General features: G+C 30.3%; 1 protein-coding gene across 4 annotated transcripts in view; it reads left to right on the top strand.

Annotated features, from left to right (window-relative positions):
• Positions 1-1,855: 1,855 nt before the first annotated feature.
• The window catches only part of LOC111678276 (sodium/potassium-transporting ATPase subunit alpha), a 95,370-nt gene continuing 82,231 nt past the window's right edge, over positions 1,856-14,994 (top strand). For 2 of the 4 annotated variants that reach the window (XM_023439573.2, XM_023439572.2), the window contains exon 1: positions 1,856-2,425. In XM_023439573.2, the coding sequence (XP_023295341.1) occupies positions 2,399-2,425 (27 nt within the window). In that variant the 5' untranslated portion in view covers positions 1,856-2,398. The remainder of the gene's footprint in view (positions 2,426-14,994) is intronic. The other 2 variants (XM_023439571.2, XM_023439570.2) reach the window with 2 other exon arrangements.

Here is a 14,994-nt window from a genome sequence, read left to right as displayed (position 1 = left end):
CCGCTATTAACTGTTTATCCTTAAATTATTTCAATTTCCAAATTATAGTCGAAAACAATCTTCATTGCAAAACAATCGAAAACAATCTTCATTACAAAATATATGGTAAAAAATCAACCTAAAAATTAGTAACAAGAAAAGTACTTTGGCTTGGTTGGTTGGTTACGTGTGTAGTTGCTGTTTGGTGTGTGGCGTGGCTAAGGTTATCGTTTATGTGCTTGGAGGTTTCTTTTTTAATTTATAAAAATATATGATTTGTTTTGGAAATTATGTTTCTTGGTTAGCCACACTTTTTTGGAACTAATTTTTTTTATTAAAATAAGTTCGAATAAAATGTTCTCTATTAAAAATTCCTAAAAACATGTTTAAGTACGTGGTGGAGTTTCCGCAACGGTGAATTTCCGCTGTGTGGTGGAGAATTTAAGTTTCCAAAGTATGGTGAGTTTCTGAGTTGGGGTAAATAAAATTGTATTACTACAAAAAACGTTACTAATAATATACGGCATTACCTTCACTGTTAAACTGTCTTATCATAAATTGATACCGTTTTATAATTGGTTGTTGTCTTTGTAAAGACATAATTAGTAAAGGTATAATCCGTAAATATAGTAGACAGAGCGCTACCTATTTCCCAAAACTTTAAAATATTGTTTTCACTATCATCTTTTAACATTGTTGCCAGAAAAAAACAATTTACAAATTCCCATTTTTAAATTGAAATTAAAAATTCTGGTTCCAAAAGAAAATTCACAATAGACAAATTAACTTCTTTGAATTTAAAACTCTTATATTTTCTTTACTCCACATTTAAAACTAATAAATAAACAAATTTAAGAAAATTTGTATTTTTTATTTTGGTCGTATTTAAATCATTGTTTAAATGCTGAAATAAATAATTGACAAGACTAAATTTTTTTACAACCAGTGCTGCCAGGAGCTTCAGAATAAAAAGCTAAATCCGACATTAAAAAAGACCGAATTTTTTCGACTTATCGACTTTTATTTACAAAGTCGACTTTTCGACTCTTTTCATATTCTAGTTATCGACTTTTTTGGAGCAAAATAGTCGACTTCGACTTTTCAACTTTTTTCGACAACAAATCGATTGTTCGATAATTCGAAAGTCGATTTATAGAACACTGTCTATAACGCGTTGCCGCGTAGAATGCGTGGTTTTGCACTTCCACATTTATGGGTGGTTTTTTATTTCTGTTGCCACTTCAGATGCGTTTTTGAAATGATGTAGATATAGACGCTTTTTATGTAATAAATAGAAAAACTTTATAAATAATGTATGTTTTATTCACTAGTAAGTGCTGGTTCATACAGTATTTCTTTCTCCTTCTCTCATACAAAAATCAAAAGTTTCCCTATGTGAACCGGCACTAATCTTTATCCAATAAGTTTTTGGTTATCCGAACCATTTATAGACTGAAATCATTCCTTAATTTTGAAGCTGGCAACGCAACTGAAGTTCGGTTGCCATATATAATTGACCTATTATTTTTCATTCTATTTCACTATTTGAAATGTTTACTTTCTGAAATTATTCCTCTTCTGTTTTATTTTCTTTAAAAAAACCATTAATAGCAGTATTTATACAAAAGTGTATAATAATAATACGTTAATACACAAGGCTTGCTTGTTTGCCCCTGATTTATACAGAGTTGAGTTCAGATTATTAAAACCTACTGCCTTTTAAAAGCAACTCTGTACAAATGGGTGCGTTAAGAGAAGATAAACAACAAAACAAAATTAAACAAAAGTTAACAACAACACAAGACGAACTTTAAAACGAATTGGAATTAATAAATAAAACAAAACATTTAGGATTTATTGGTTATTTTCGAATTGTTGGAGGTTTTATAAATTGAGAAAACACATTTTTGAGTGTGTAAAGCTTAAAACCTTTTGGTACTAGTTGCCATAAAAATAAAAAAGGTTTAAAACAATTAAAAGTGAAATTAAAAATTGTTAACAAAAAACGGTTTCAATTATTGGCCGAGGACAACAACTACAAAAACATTGTAAGACTGCAACAGAAAAACAACCACTGGGCTGTTTTGGAATTTTCTTTATTCTTCTTTGAGCAGGTCTTTCCCTCCATCTAACCAGACAGACAAACAAACAAACGAACCAAAACCCATTTAGTGAGTAACGTTGTTGTTGTTATTATCAAGTGTTTATTTGTGTGTGCCTGGTTCTAAATTGTTGTTTTTTTCTTAATTACGTTTTATTCGTGGCTTTTATTCGGCTTCGTTTTATTCTTGTTGTTCTTTATTCATCATCAACAACACAACAACTTAAAATTCAACCAACATTATAATTTATTAAAAATTGTTTTTGTGCTGGAATTTGTATTTTTTTTCTATATATATTAAAATAGTGTTTCGTTAATATGGCGTTAAGTCGGTCGGATTTTGAGGTGAGTGTTTTAATTTTAAAAAATTTTCTATAAAATTGATAAATAATTTAAGTTTAAGTTAGACTAGTAAGCAATTAAGTATTATCTTTAGTATAAACAAAAACCTTTTAGAAATTGTTAACATGTGTCTAAAAAAAAAAAATAAGAAGTGAAAAACAAATGTGAGAAATTGCACAATTTGTTTATTTTCTGTTGTGTTTATTTTTGTTTAAATTTATTTATTTACTTTTTTTACAACCACTTGCCAGAGAGTTCATGTGTGTGTTAAATAAACATGCTTGTTTTATTTTCTTTCTTTTGGGCCAAAACTTGGCTCCGTCTATTTGGTTATAGTTGTGCGTTGTCTTGAGACTCCATTGAATTTTTATTGTGGCGACGCCCTTTTAAAAAATATTCATCTAGTATTTGTTGTAGACACAATTCTGCTTCAATTTGTTAGCAGCTAAGCAGCGTCATGTATTTTTTTTTATTGTTCATTTCTTGGTCCATTTGGACAGTGTATGTTACTATCAATCAGCTGTCCGCGTTTAGGGTGTGTGTGATGAGATGACAATTATCATAATATTTTTGGGGTTATAGAGGTCTGTCATTAACATTTTACTTTGACTTTTAGTTTGAATGCTTTCCAGCTAATTTCTAGGGGGTGTTTAGCCTTTGTTGGCCTGTAGTTTTTCTTTTACTGCTAGATATTTCATGGCATTAAGTGAAGCACTGCTGGGCGTTTATTAGCATATTGCTCATGTCACTAAAAGAATGTGACTGCATTAATTACTATGCACCGTGGAATTAGTTGCTCATAAAAGAGCAACAATTTTTACAAATATACATATGAATTTATATTTTCTTAAAAAAATACATTCCGAAATAAAAACAAGTATGAATGTATAGTCGGGCGTAGCCGACTATATGATACCCTACACCTGTCAGTATGTATGTTATAAATGGGGATTATTTAAAAAAATAAAGCATTTGGTTTCTTTTTTTAACTTTATTTCGGAGTATTTTTACTTTTATTTTGGCAAAAAAAGATTTTTTTTACAAGAGGGTAGGGCAAAATATGGCCCTATCCTTAAAAATGTTGGTAGGCGGAGTTAACTCTTCTTCAATAATAATTATGTAGAATTTAAAAGTGTTAATAGTGTTTGTAAGTGAATTTTGACCTTTAAGTCATTTTCTGTAGGAGAGTTTGTATGGGGGAATGGTCCATTGAGACCATTCTTTCCCACGCGTTCCCACGACAATTGAATTTTCGCTCCTTAAAGACCTGGGTCATACTCGACTAAATATTGTCAATCCAGCGACAGCTGTATTAATCGAAAGTTTTTTTCCCCGGGAAAGAACTATCGGTCTCAGTCCTTCCTTAAAGTATTTTTCTTCTTTTTACCATATTACTGAGTATTGCCTCTATAAAGTTATAAATCCACTGAAATTATTTAAACAGATTGAGCTAATACTAAGCATTAGCTTAAAATTATGTTTATTAGCTGGATAATGGGGCTTGACTTACGGTTTAATGCGCTTCATGTTATCGTAATAAAATTATTTTACACTGATTTATTAAAAAAATATTTTACCTTTTGGCTATTTCTGCGAGCTCGAATTCTGCCAATGACATTTTAAGAATATAAAGTTTTTGTTTAGTAATTAGCCATTTTATTCGTGATAGTTTTACATGGCCTGATAAATCCAGGTCCTAGCAAAATCGTTTAAAATTGTCTTTCACAAACATCAGTCTTGTCTTTATTCTATATTGAGGCCTAAACAGATTATTTAACAATAATAACGTTTTAATTATAGCTTGAAATATACATTTCCTCTAGTTTACAGTATTTGTCTGATTGGTCCCGCTTTTAAACCATCCTCGATCAACATTCTCTTATGGGTTCACAGTCCGACATAGAAATCTGAAAGGTTCAAAGCAAATACCAAATGTGATGACTCACTGGGTTTAGTATCTAATCCCTGCCAAACAACATAAATTTCACACAATTATTTTGCTGCAACTCTATACTAAAAACATGCATAACATTGTAAAATAGTAAAGATTGATCTCCTTCAACCCGCTTCCCCTTTAATAGAATATATACTTTTCATTTAAATAATACTTTAATGATTTCTATAAATACATAATTAAAATGTCTAAGAAAACCACTGTGCTCTGCCACAGCTCTGTTTGCTTTTATGTGTCGTCGACTTTAATTTGTCTTAAGTAATATTTTTCTTGTTTGTCTGTATAAACGACACGCGACATATGATCGATAAAATTGGAAGTAGTTCTTGCTACTGAATAAATAACAACAAAAGTAATACAAGAAAAAACATAAAGCAAACACACAAAATCGAAAAAACAACACACTTGTCATACTCCCCAAAACTATTAGTAAATGCTCTTAAAATAGCGCAAAATTGAAATAACTAATATGTACTCTTAATACAACATAATGTTAGGCACCATTTATCTGCTCTTTTTCTCAAAACAAACAAGACTTGCGTTTTAAAAACCTCAACTCAAACACCCCTTATTTTTATCACTGTGAGAAATCTCTGCCCGAAAGAGAATTGAATTGTGATTATCTCTACTTAAAGAGATTTGTAGCACAAAGCTTTTAATAATAAAAAAAGTAAAGCTTTAATGGGAATTTAATATTACTGGAATGCTTACAAAAAAAATTATATTTAAAGCTTTTGGGTAGAAAAAGCTTATAGTTCAACTCTATTATATAACCAATTTAATACTCTAGTTACAAACAAAAAGCACAAAATGAAAGAAAAAAACTGACAAAATAATGGAAGAAAAAAAGAACGTAAGCAAAAAAATAAATTCCGTTGCTACCCTCCAGTTTTTCTAACATTATATCATCATTTACGTTTACCCTCCACAACAACAACAAATACAATTGAATATTGAAATAAAACAAACACCCTCACTACTTGCCCTCTATCTATTTGGTATTTATTTTTTTTTCTGTGTATGTATCTGTACGTGCAACTTTATGTATCTGTTTTCAAATTTAACAGAGATGAACAAGTTAGTAATGTGTAGTGTACTTTTATGGTAGCAATTTAATTTAATTTGTACGTTTATAGAATAAAATCTAACAGAAATTTAAGAATATCATTTTAGAAGTCGAAAATGCGAGAATTTATATTTTAAAATTGGATTTGACGTACTGATCTTACTTGGATCTTTTCTTATCAATTTACATATTTTGAATTTGAAAAATTTATGATTTTGTTGTGTATTTAAAATATCCTGTGCTTTTTTAATCCTTTTGTGCTAAAATATATATAAAGCAAAATAGATGTTTGCCTGGTTCTCTACTGTCGATATCGAGCATTTATTGCAATGGGAAATATTTTGCTTATTTTATGATCATTGATTAAGTAAAATTTGGATGATTCTCGAACGAAGACTCAATTGCGGTAAATTAGTGGAATAATATGATATATTTTATTTCATTCCACTTGATCCATCCACTTGAGGGGATGCCTTTATCCCTGTCTTAGGCTTCATAATACTCAAAATCAGAGCCCAGCATATCGTTTAACACTAGACAACTACTTGGAGTATTCAGACCAATGTTCAGGCCATATCTCATTGGTTGAGTGTATTTAAGATCATTTTCGGAACGAAGATTCAATTATCTGGAAACATTACCTTTTTTATAGCAATTCCATTCCAAATGAACCAAGATATAAACCTAATCGCTGCTATAGGCTTTATACTCAAAGACCATCTTGCTGTTTAAAAATATATAACTTCCTGTTGAGTTGGTCAAAGCATCTCGTGATATAATCTCCGTTAATGAGCCAAGAAAACGCTTACATATCGGAGAAGATTAGCTTTGAATAGAGTAGATTCTAAAACATACTCGAGCAATAAAATACTATACATTCATAACAAAACCCCACCCACATCCATTTCCTCGTTCTGCATCCTGTTCTTGCGAAATCGGCTCATTTGCACCGGTATATAAATATCAATAATAGGCAGATCAGGAGAGAAAAATCTACAACCTACAACATAAGATGGATGTTCTTACCAAAATTCGATTCATAAAAACAAACAAGGAGTTATTCGATTCCTTCACTTTCTAGTTTTGGCAGACTATAGTTTCTCCATTCAACGAAATCTCAATAACACCGTAGAGCATTTAACAATGGATATTAAATTCCTCTTAATCCCTTCCAGCAGTTCCCAAGATAATGAACTTGAACTTTTTCCCGTAATGGCTGTTGGAATAATGAAACGGTGGTAAGAAACACAAAGATCCAATGGGTCGACCATAACTAGAGCCTGTAATCCTGTGAGTCCATTCTTACCATCATACTAATCTCAAATTTACTCGTTTTGAGTAGGCTGCTCGTCGCGTTTTAGTTATGGTCGACCCATTGGATCTTTCAGTTTATACCCACCGTTTCATTATTCCAACAACCATTACGGGAAAAAGTCCAAGTAGTTTTGTATAATATCCATTTTGCATTATTCGCTTTTTGTAAATGTTTTTTTCTTTTCTGGTTTATATTTAATATCCCTAAAATTTTACATACCACTCCCAAATATTGGTCCCATTACAACAAAAAAAAGTACCAAAAATTTAAAATTTTTTTTTTCCTTTTTACGCACATCTCCGTTTTGGAGCAGTGAGTACATATAACCTTTATCACATTTAGAGAGCTACGAGAGAGTGTGTGTAAATCTACCAATAACTTTTTTTCCAAATGTTACTTATTGTTGTTGTTGTATTTCCACAACTTCTCGAATTTGTGTCATTGGGGCGCGTCGTCAGCGTACATTTGATATTTTCGTGTTTGGCTAATTATTATTATTGACCAAGTGCATTTAGACAATTTCTAAAAAAAAACATTTTACTCTAGTGATTTTTTGTAATTTTAGTTTACTCAAGTGTACCTATGTTCTACGTAAATAGGGGGTTGTACTACAATAACGAGTAAATTAAAGTTCTCATTAATTTTAACAGCCTGAAAATATGCCTAATTTACTTTTAATACCCCAAAGCCCACAAGTATGCTAATGTTTTTTTCTGGTTTTTAATGTTTGGTTCTGTTTTTACTTATTATTGTCAACTCAATTTATTGATTTTTTTATTATTACTTTTAATTGTGTGTATATTTTTGTATATTTAAAGTGTTTTTTTTGTAGAATGTTACCTAATCGTTTGAACATTTTTCCTTACTGTACTTTGATTTTAATTCTCCGTCTTCGGTTTTTTTATGTGTATGAATCAGCAATTTCTAAAGAGAAAATAAAATTAAGTCTTTAATGCGATAGTGATAATTTTACACTTAATAAAACAAAAGTCCGCTGCTTGTTTGATTTCATAATGTACCCTACAGCTTAGACAGTTGTTATATTCTTTACTTTGTTTATGATAAATAAACTGTTAACCTTGTCCAAAGTTAAAGACTCTCATAAGCTTATTTGTATAATCATATTGTTTAATCCTTTACCATCCTGTAGAACAATACTTACTGTTCCCTGTTGCGATTACATTTAGTTTTATTTAGCTATGTCATGCAATTTTGCAGTGACTAACATCCTTAGCGGTATAAAAACTAAGTTGATCATGAATGTCTTTATTTTGAACTGACTACAGATACAAAAGATTCTAATTTAAAAAATGGTACGATATGACGCCACAGTAAACTCTAATGACAAATACTTGAGCATGAATGCGAGTCGATAACATTCCTATTGACAAAAATTTCCTTGTAGCTTCTTCCGATACATCATCCGTATTAGCTGAAGTATATTTCTTGTTCTTACTGTTAGTAGTCGAAGTGTTTTACGTGAAGAACTACCGTGTTAGCTTTTTCTACGGCGGTATCTTTTTCAACCACATGGTAAGCTGACTAAATGTCCCATCGTGCTTCCGGAGGCAATTTTTGTACATGATTCTTTCGGTCCATGTAAAGCACTTTGCTCAAGTACTCTTGCTATATAATCTAAGGCCATTACCGCCCGTTGGTTAAATTCCAAGATGCAAAAATATCACTTTCCAAAGCACCTCTTCAATAACCGGAGTAAGACAAAGTCCAAAAACTCTGGGATACTGGTTCCAGTTGTAATAAATATGTAGTTTTCTGGTTCCAGTTTATGTCAAATCCTGATGATACATTTGATCATCACTATTTTATAGTCTTGGCAGATACTGGGACACTGGTTCCCGTTGTATAAATATGTAGTTCTGTCCGTTGTATAAAAATGTAGTTTTTGTCCCATCTTTGTGATGCTATGTAAATCTTATTTGGGAATTAATAGCACTAAGACTGCGATGATTGATATCTAAAGCTAAAGAAGCTTGAGATCATAGAAGACTCCAAAATCACCAATTTTTTTGCATTCTAAAAGGTGTTCACAAAGGCTCTCGGTAGAAAAGATATGTTCATTCATATACCATTGTGGAAATTCATCCAGAAGAATGTTTGCTTTAATATTCACTCTATTTGATTGTCCATAGTCCAACACCTCTAGATCTCTCGACAATACTTATTTTCCATGGAATAAATATTCTGCATCAATGACAATAGTTTAACATCATATTAGGAGGAATCAGACATGGGGGATTACATTTAATCTATAATTGAGCAATAGCCAATTACAATTGCCTGAAATATAAGGTTATCCATTTACAATTACTTATAATATTTAACTGGCCAATAACCAATTACATGTAATTGTAACAAAAGTTTTGACAATTACTTGTAAATGTAGCTGAAGTTTACCAATTGTAAATATTTGTGGTTGCAATTTAGGTATCGCTATTTACATATAACGTAATTGTAAGGAACAAATTTTACAATTACAAGTAATTGTTTCAATTTACAATTTTACAATTACAAGTAATTGTTTCAATTTACAAAACTTGAATTACATTTACAAATAATTTTAATTAGCAAAATTTCAATTACAATTGAAAGAAAAACTTCAATTACAATTAAAAGTAAAGCTTCCATTACAATTACATTTGAATTAACAAAATTTCAATTACAATTGAAAGAAAAACTTTAATTACAATTAAAAGTAAAGCTTCCATTACAATTACATTTGAAGTAATTGCAATCATTACAATTGTTATATATTTTACACTAATGTTAGAGTACTTTTAAGTCGTCTTTGACTCTTTGAAAAATTTCCGTTTATTTAAGCATTTTAATTTTTGCACTGTGTCTATTTGTCTGTAAAATAAATAACTAAAGCTTACTTACGCCTTCAGAACAGATTGCGGATTGTTTTTTTTATACATTTTATTAACTGTTTATTTAAAGCAATTTTACTTAATTTTCTATCTACAAGTTTATTGTCTGATATTCATATAAATTTAATAGAATTAACCAAGATTTATTAAGTCTTTACGCTAAAGTAACAGTGACACACAAAGAGAAAGAGAATAAATGACAGATAAAATGACTTGATTAAAGCATTGAATTTTAGTTTTTTTTTTTAATTTTTGACTCATAATTAATAAAAAACTACATTTTCAAATTGTTTAATTGTTGTTAATTACTATCATTACTATAATGCTGCTGATGCTGCCATTGCTGGACTGATCTTGTTGTGGATATATAAATATTATAGTTTAGTATTTTCATTTATTAAGTATTATAATCGTATTTATTTATTTTTTTTTTTGCTTTTCTCCTCGTATTTATACATTTTTTTATACCAGATGAACTTGTTTAAATTTTTTAATTACGTTGTATCTCAAAGTTGTCTAGTATTTAATTTTAATTTTTGTTAATGTTTATCTTGATTATTTAACTAGATAATATCGTAAAAAATTTTATAAAACAAAATCTGAATGTTAAAAAAAAGTACAAAAAAATGATTAAGCAATATTTTTGGGGGAAAATTTTTTGATAAAAATTTGTGTTTGTATGGAATTATTTCTTTTTTTTCGGCTTAACCTTGATGGTTAAATTGTCTTTTGAATCGTTTAATGGGAGGAGATATTGAAGCGATTAAATAAATAAATATTACATTTGCTTTATAATTTTTTAAATAGACTTTAATTGGTGTGCATTTCCTAGAAGTTATGTTTCGTCTATAATTTCCTAATTAATAAAGATTGTTTGAGACGGTTACTAGATGGTCCTTCAGTTGTAATAGAATAGTAAAACAGCTTGAAATTTTAAATCTGGTTTAAGTCAAGACATATATAAGGCTACTTCTACAGGGTTGATACATGAATATACATACAAACGGGTTAAGTAAAGTAAGGATAAGTTGAGCAGTTGAATATGTGGGTATCATACATAGGTACACTATCCACCTACTAGGCATATATTCGTAACGGCACAGTTAATATGCCAAAGGTAGTTGAGCCCGATCTTTAGAACAACTCTTGTTTTTCGCAACAGGTTGTTTTCAATTTTTGCTGTAGACGGTTGACGAACTCCAATCTAAATCTGCGGTATTGATGACGTCTCTGTGAATCTTTATCAGGGGTAGTATAATTGATCACTGACCGGATAATTGTTTTATAGGTAGCCAACTGGGTTTCTTTATCAATTCTCCTAGTACTGCCGGCTAGCTCTTTGAGGATCTTGTTTTTACTTCGCAATCTGTGAGTAACTGCAGTGACAAGATCTCAGAGGGTAAGTCGATCGCATTGCACATCAATGTTTTGGCCGATTTTCCAACCCGAAATTAATGGTCAAGTAGTGTCAACATCAGCAACAGATTTGCTCTAGGTAGATCCATACTGACAACATCATAATGTTTTCGTTAAATCCTCTGGTCTGAGAAAATGCAATACGATCGTAATATCCATCCACTAAACTAATAAACGGAATGCGTTATTCTTAATTTTATAGGTACGATAAAAAGTGCCGTACACAATTTTCGAGGATTGGGTTAATATTACATTACTATAACAATATCCGAAGCTTTTAAGCTTAAATCTTAATATCGAAGCAGTTGTGACTATTATGTTAATACAAGCAAGTTAATAGATAGACAGACACCTTTGTCTCTAATGCATTAGACTCCACGATCATGCATAAATCCAGTGACTAAATCATACTATCTGTAGAATACATGTGGAATGTATGTGGAATATAATTGCCTTGACCACTGAAACGACATCTATAAAAGTCTAGTTTGGATATCATCCAAAGTTATACGAAGACTAAGAAGGAGTCTTCGTTGAATAGAACTCTAAATTTTGCCGGGCATCAAACTTGACCCCTGGCAGATTCCTTTAGCGACTAGTTTTTTATTTATATAAAAGAGAAAAGTAGATATTTTCAAATACTTCTTCTTAATCTCTACTTAAACTTCTAAAAAATATCTATCTGTGTTACTAGCACAAATAAAATCTAAAAATACCAAAACACATTCTCATCAAAACCATGTTCATTACGGGTAATATTTTTCTAAGACCCACAAATGTATGTTAATCCCTGACATTTATGAAATACAAATAATGACACATTACTTTTTTTTTTAAATTATAAATTCCAAAACAACATAACATTCCAAAAAGATAAAACAATTTCAAATATATATATATGTATTTTTATATGTTATTATTCATATTTATAGTTCTATTTAAAAGTACCTTTGATTTAATCTCAAGTTCTCGCCTCAATTATTATTTTTATTTTAAACTTTTCATTTCGATTTCGTAACTGGAAAATACCAGACTCATCACAGAAATAAACTGGAATGGATGACAAGATGACGAGACGGCGTGTGCTTTCTATTTTTTTTTTAAATTAAATATATGTATTTTTGTTTCGAATAGTAGTATTTTATCAAAATAACAGCAAACAAAATGATTTTTTAATTGAATTATAATTCAATAAAAAAATCTAATCAAATGACAATGAATTAATGATGATAAAATAAAATATTGTAGAATATATATAGAAAATACTATAAGTACATTTATATGTGCATATATATGAAAAATTTATATTTATATAAATGGTTGTTGTATAAAAAGTTAAAGAATTCTTGAAAAGGTCTAATTCTTTAATATCATACAAGTTAGATAGCAGGGACACCAGGTGATACGATACATAAAGAAATACAAATACAATACAAATGGATATATATACGAATACATATGTATATGATGAAGAACTTCTCCTCCTATCATAAACTTATGAATGGTTAGTTAGAGAACAGATGGGTCTTGCCTAACTAACTGACTTGCTCGATGGCAGGTTGCTTGTTTTTATCAGTTCAAACAATAAAAAAAATCACAATTGTAGTGGGTGGGTTTGGTTGTTTATTTAGTTTTTCAGTTTTTTTTTTTTATTTTGTATAAAGATAACTAGATAAACAATTTTTTTAATCTTTGTTATTTTGCAAAAATATTTTCCATATTATCTACTGTATGTTTAAATAAAAAAAAATGTTTTTACAATCTACCGACTTTTATAATTCAAAGTTTAGTGCTGCAATTAAATGATGAAAATTGTGTGACAACAATTACAAAAAAATATATATATATTCTGTGTCTTTTCGTTATTGTTTCAATAGACTTTTTTGTCTTTTACTATCGCATTTGCAATGTTCTACTGTTTTTTTTTTAATAAATTGGAAATTTATTCTAATTGGTTTTAACATATTAGCATGTAGACTGAAAGAATTGTTTAATTTTGATAACAAGAAACTTTCAGTTTAAGTAATTACAACTCAACAGTTATTGATGAATATTTGGAAATGAAACAGGTTCAAGCTTTCAAAAAATGGTGTCTGTCAGACACCACGTCAGTAAAATAGTTATAAAAAATCTATGTCGGTCCTAGAGGGTTAAATGTTACAACTAGTATTAATCTTTATCCCCCAAGATGTATAACCCAAAACATATTAATAAATTGTAATTACTTCACAACACACTTTTTTATGATTACTACATACCGCTTACATTTCCTAGAAGTAGTCTGGTAATTACTTTGATCATAGAAGTACCTAACTAGTTTCCTATTTTTAAGTGAGCATACTTGCCTCCAAAATCATGATCGAGTTAAATTTATAACTAAAAATGGTTTTGTTTAATTAATTTTAACTACTTTAGTTTTTGCTGGGAAGTTCTCTTCTCTTTAGTTAATTTCCTGTATTTTTTGTGGGGATTTTGTTTTTGTTTTGCAGTATTTTTCCGGCTTGCATTTGCGCTGTAAATTTTACACTCTACACTGAGTAGTTTATGAAGCAATTTTTTTATGCAAAGCTAAGAATTTTCCAACCTCACGGTTGGTCCACATTGTGGACTAGATACTGCCTTTAAATGGCGTGTAAATATCACTTAGGTGCGGCATTTTTTCTGAATCATGCTCAAGCACTTTGCACAAGTAATCGAGCTATATATTACCTATAAATAGCACAACATACAATAGATTATGATTCTGTAATCTCGCAATGAAGGAACTGTCATTAATCAATCAAACTGCTTTGGACACGATGAGGCAATCATTGAATATTACATATAGAGTCAAGACGCAGTCACAGATCTGACAGCTATTAAGATGGCAACAGAATGCCATTGTATGCTTAGCAGGCATTAAGTATTATCTAGAAAATTTCACGACATTTTTAATAATTTGGTCGCTTACCCACCCTATAACAGTGCTGCCATAGTAAAATAGTATGTAATGACTATAGAACAGGACAAAATCGGTAGATATACTGGTTCCCGTGATAATTCCAATAAATTTTCTTTGTTTACCTGAACATTTATTTTATTTACAATTAAACAAAAGTTTAACAAAATTTCTCAATGTGTCTCCTCGGTGATAATAAAAATATAAAATTGATCCAACTTGGCCTCTTTTGATTCTTATGCAGACCACAAGGGGCCATGTTGATTGGTTTAAGTGGTAGTTCACTACACGCAAACAATCAAGTAGAGTCAAAATACTGCGTTTTGACTGGACCAATCCACTCGTTAGATGTAGTATATTAAAGCTTTAGATCCAGCCTGTAGTAGTGACAAATCTTAGAATATCATTAAGCTTAGATCCAAACATCTCTCCAAGGTTAGATATGAAGTAGCTGCCAAGGAAACGGTTCCTTTTCACAGATAGAGCAGGGCATTCGCAGAGAAATTGGAAGACTGTTTTATTTTTTTCCTGTCTTTGCAACTGCGACAGTATTTATTGAAAGGTTGTCCAAGCCTACTTGCATATCTGTCTAGCACCCAGTGTCCTGTTATTACTGCTATTAATCTCGATATATCCCGTCTACTTGTGCGTTGAAAGAGGGCCACAACATCTTGACCCCTTTGCATGTGCCTAGGTTATTCCACCTATTTTCAGCCATTTGTAGATAGAACCTTGCTACTAAAAAATTCTGAAGCCTGGTTATTCCTCTTTTTTTATTATTTTTTACACCTCATTGAATTTTAAATATATTCTTTTCTGTGAATAAAACTTTCGGTTGAAATATCTGTCGCTGTAATGAGTAAAAATCTAGCGAAGATCAAATTGTCGTGGGAATGACATTATAATCATTTAGTTCCTGTGTTATTCTAGTGCTTATAATAAACAGACATATTTCTTTACTAGAGATGATGTCTGAGTTTATAGGTTTTATTATT

This window comes from Lucilia cuprina, chromosome 4 (genome assembly GCF_022045245.1).
Source record: "Lucilia cuprina isolate Lc7/37 chromosome 4, ASM2204524v1, whole genome shotgun sequence".
NCBI lineage: Eukaryota > Metazoa > Arthropoda > Insecta > Diptera > Calliphoridae > Lucilia > Lucilia cuprina.
This window is presented reverse-complemented; position numbering and strand designations above follow the sequence as displayed.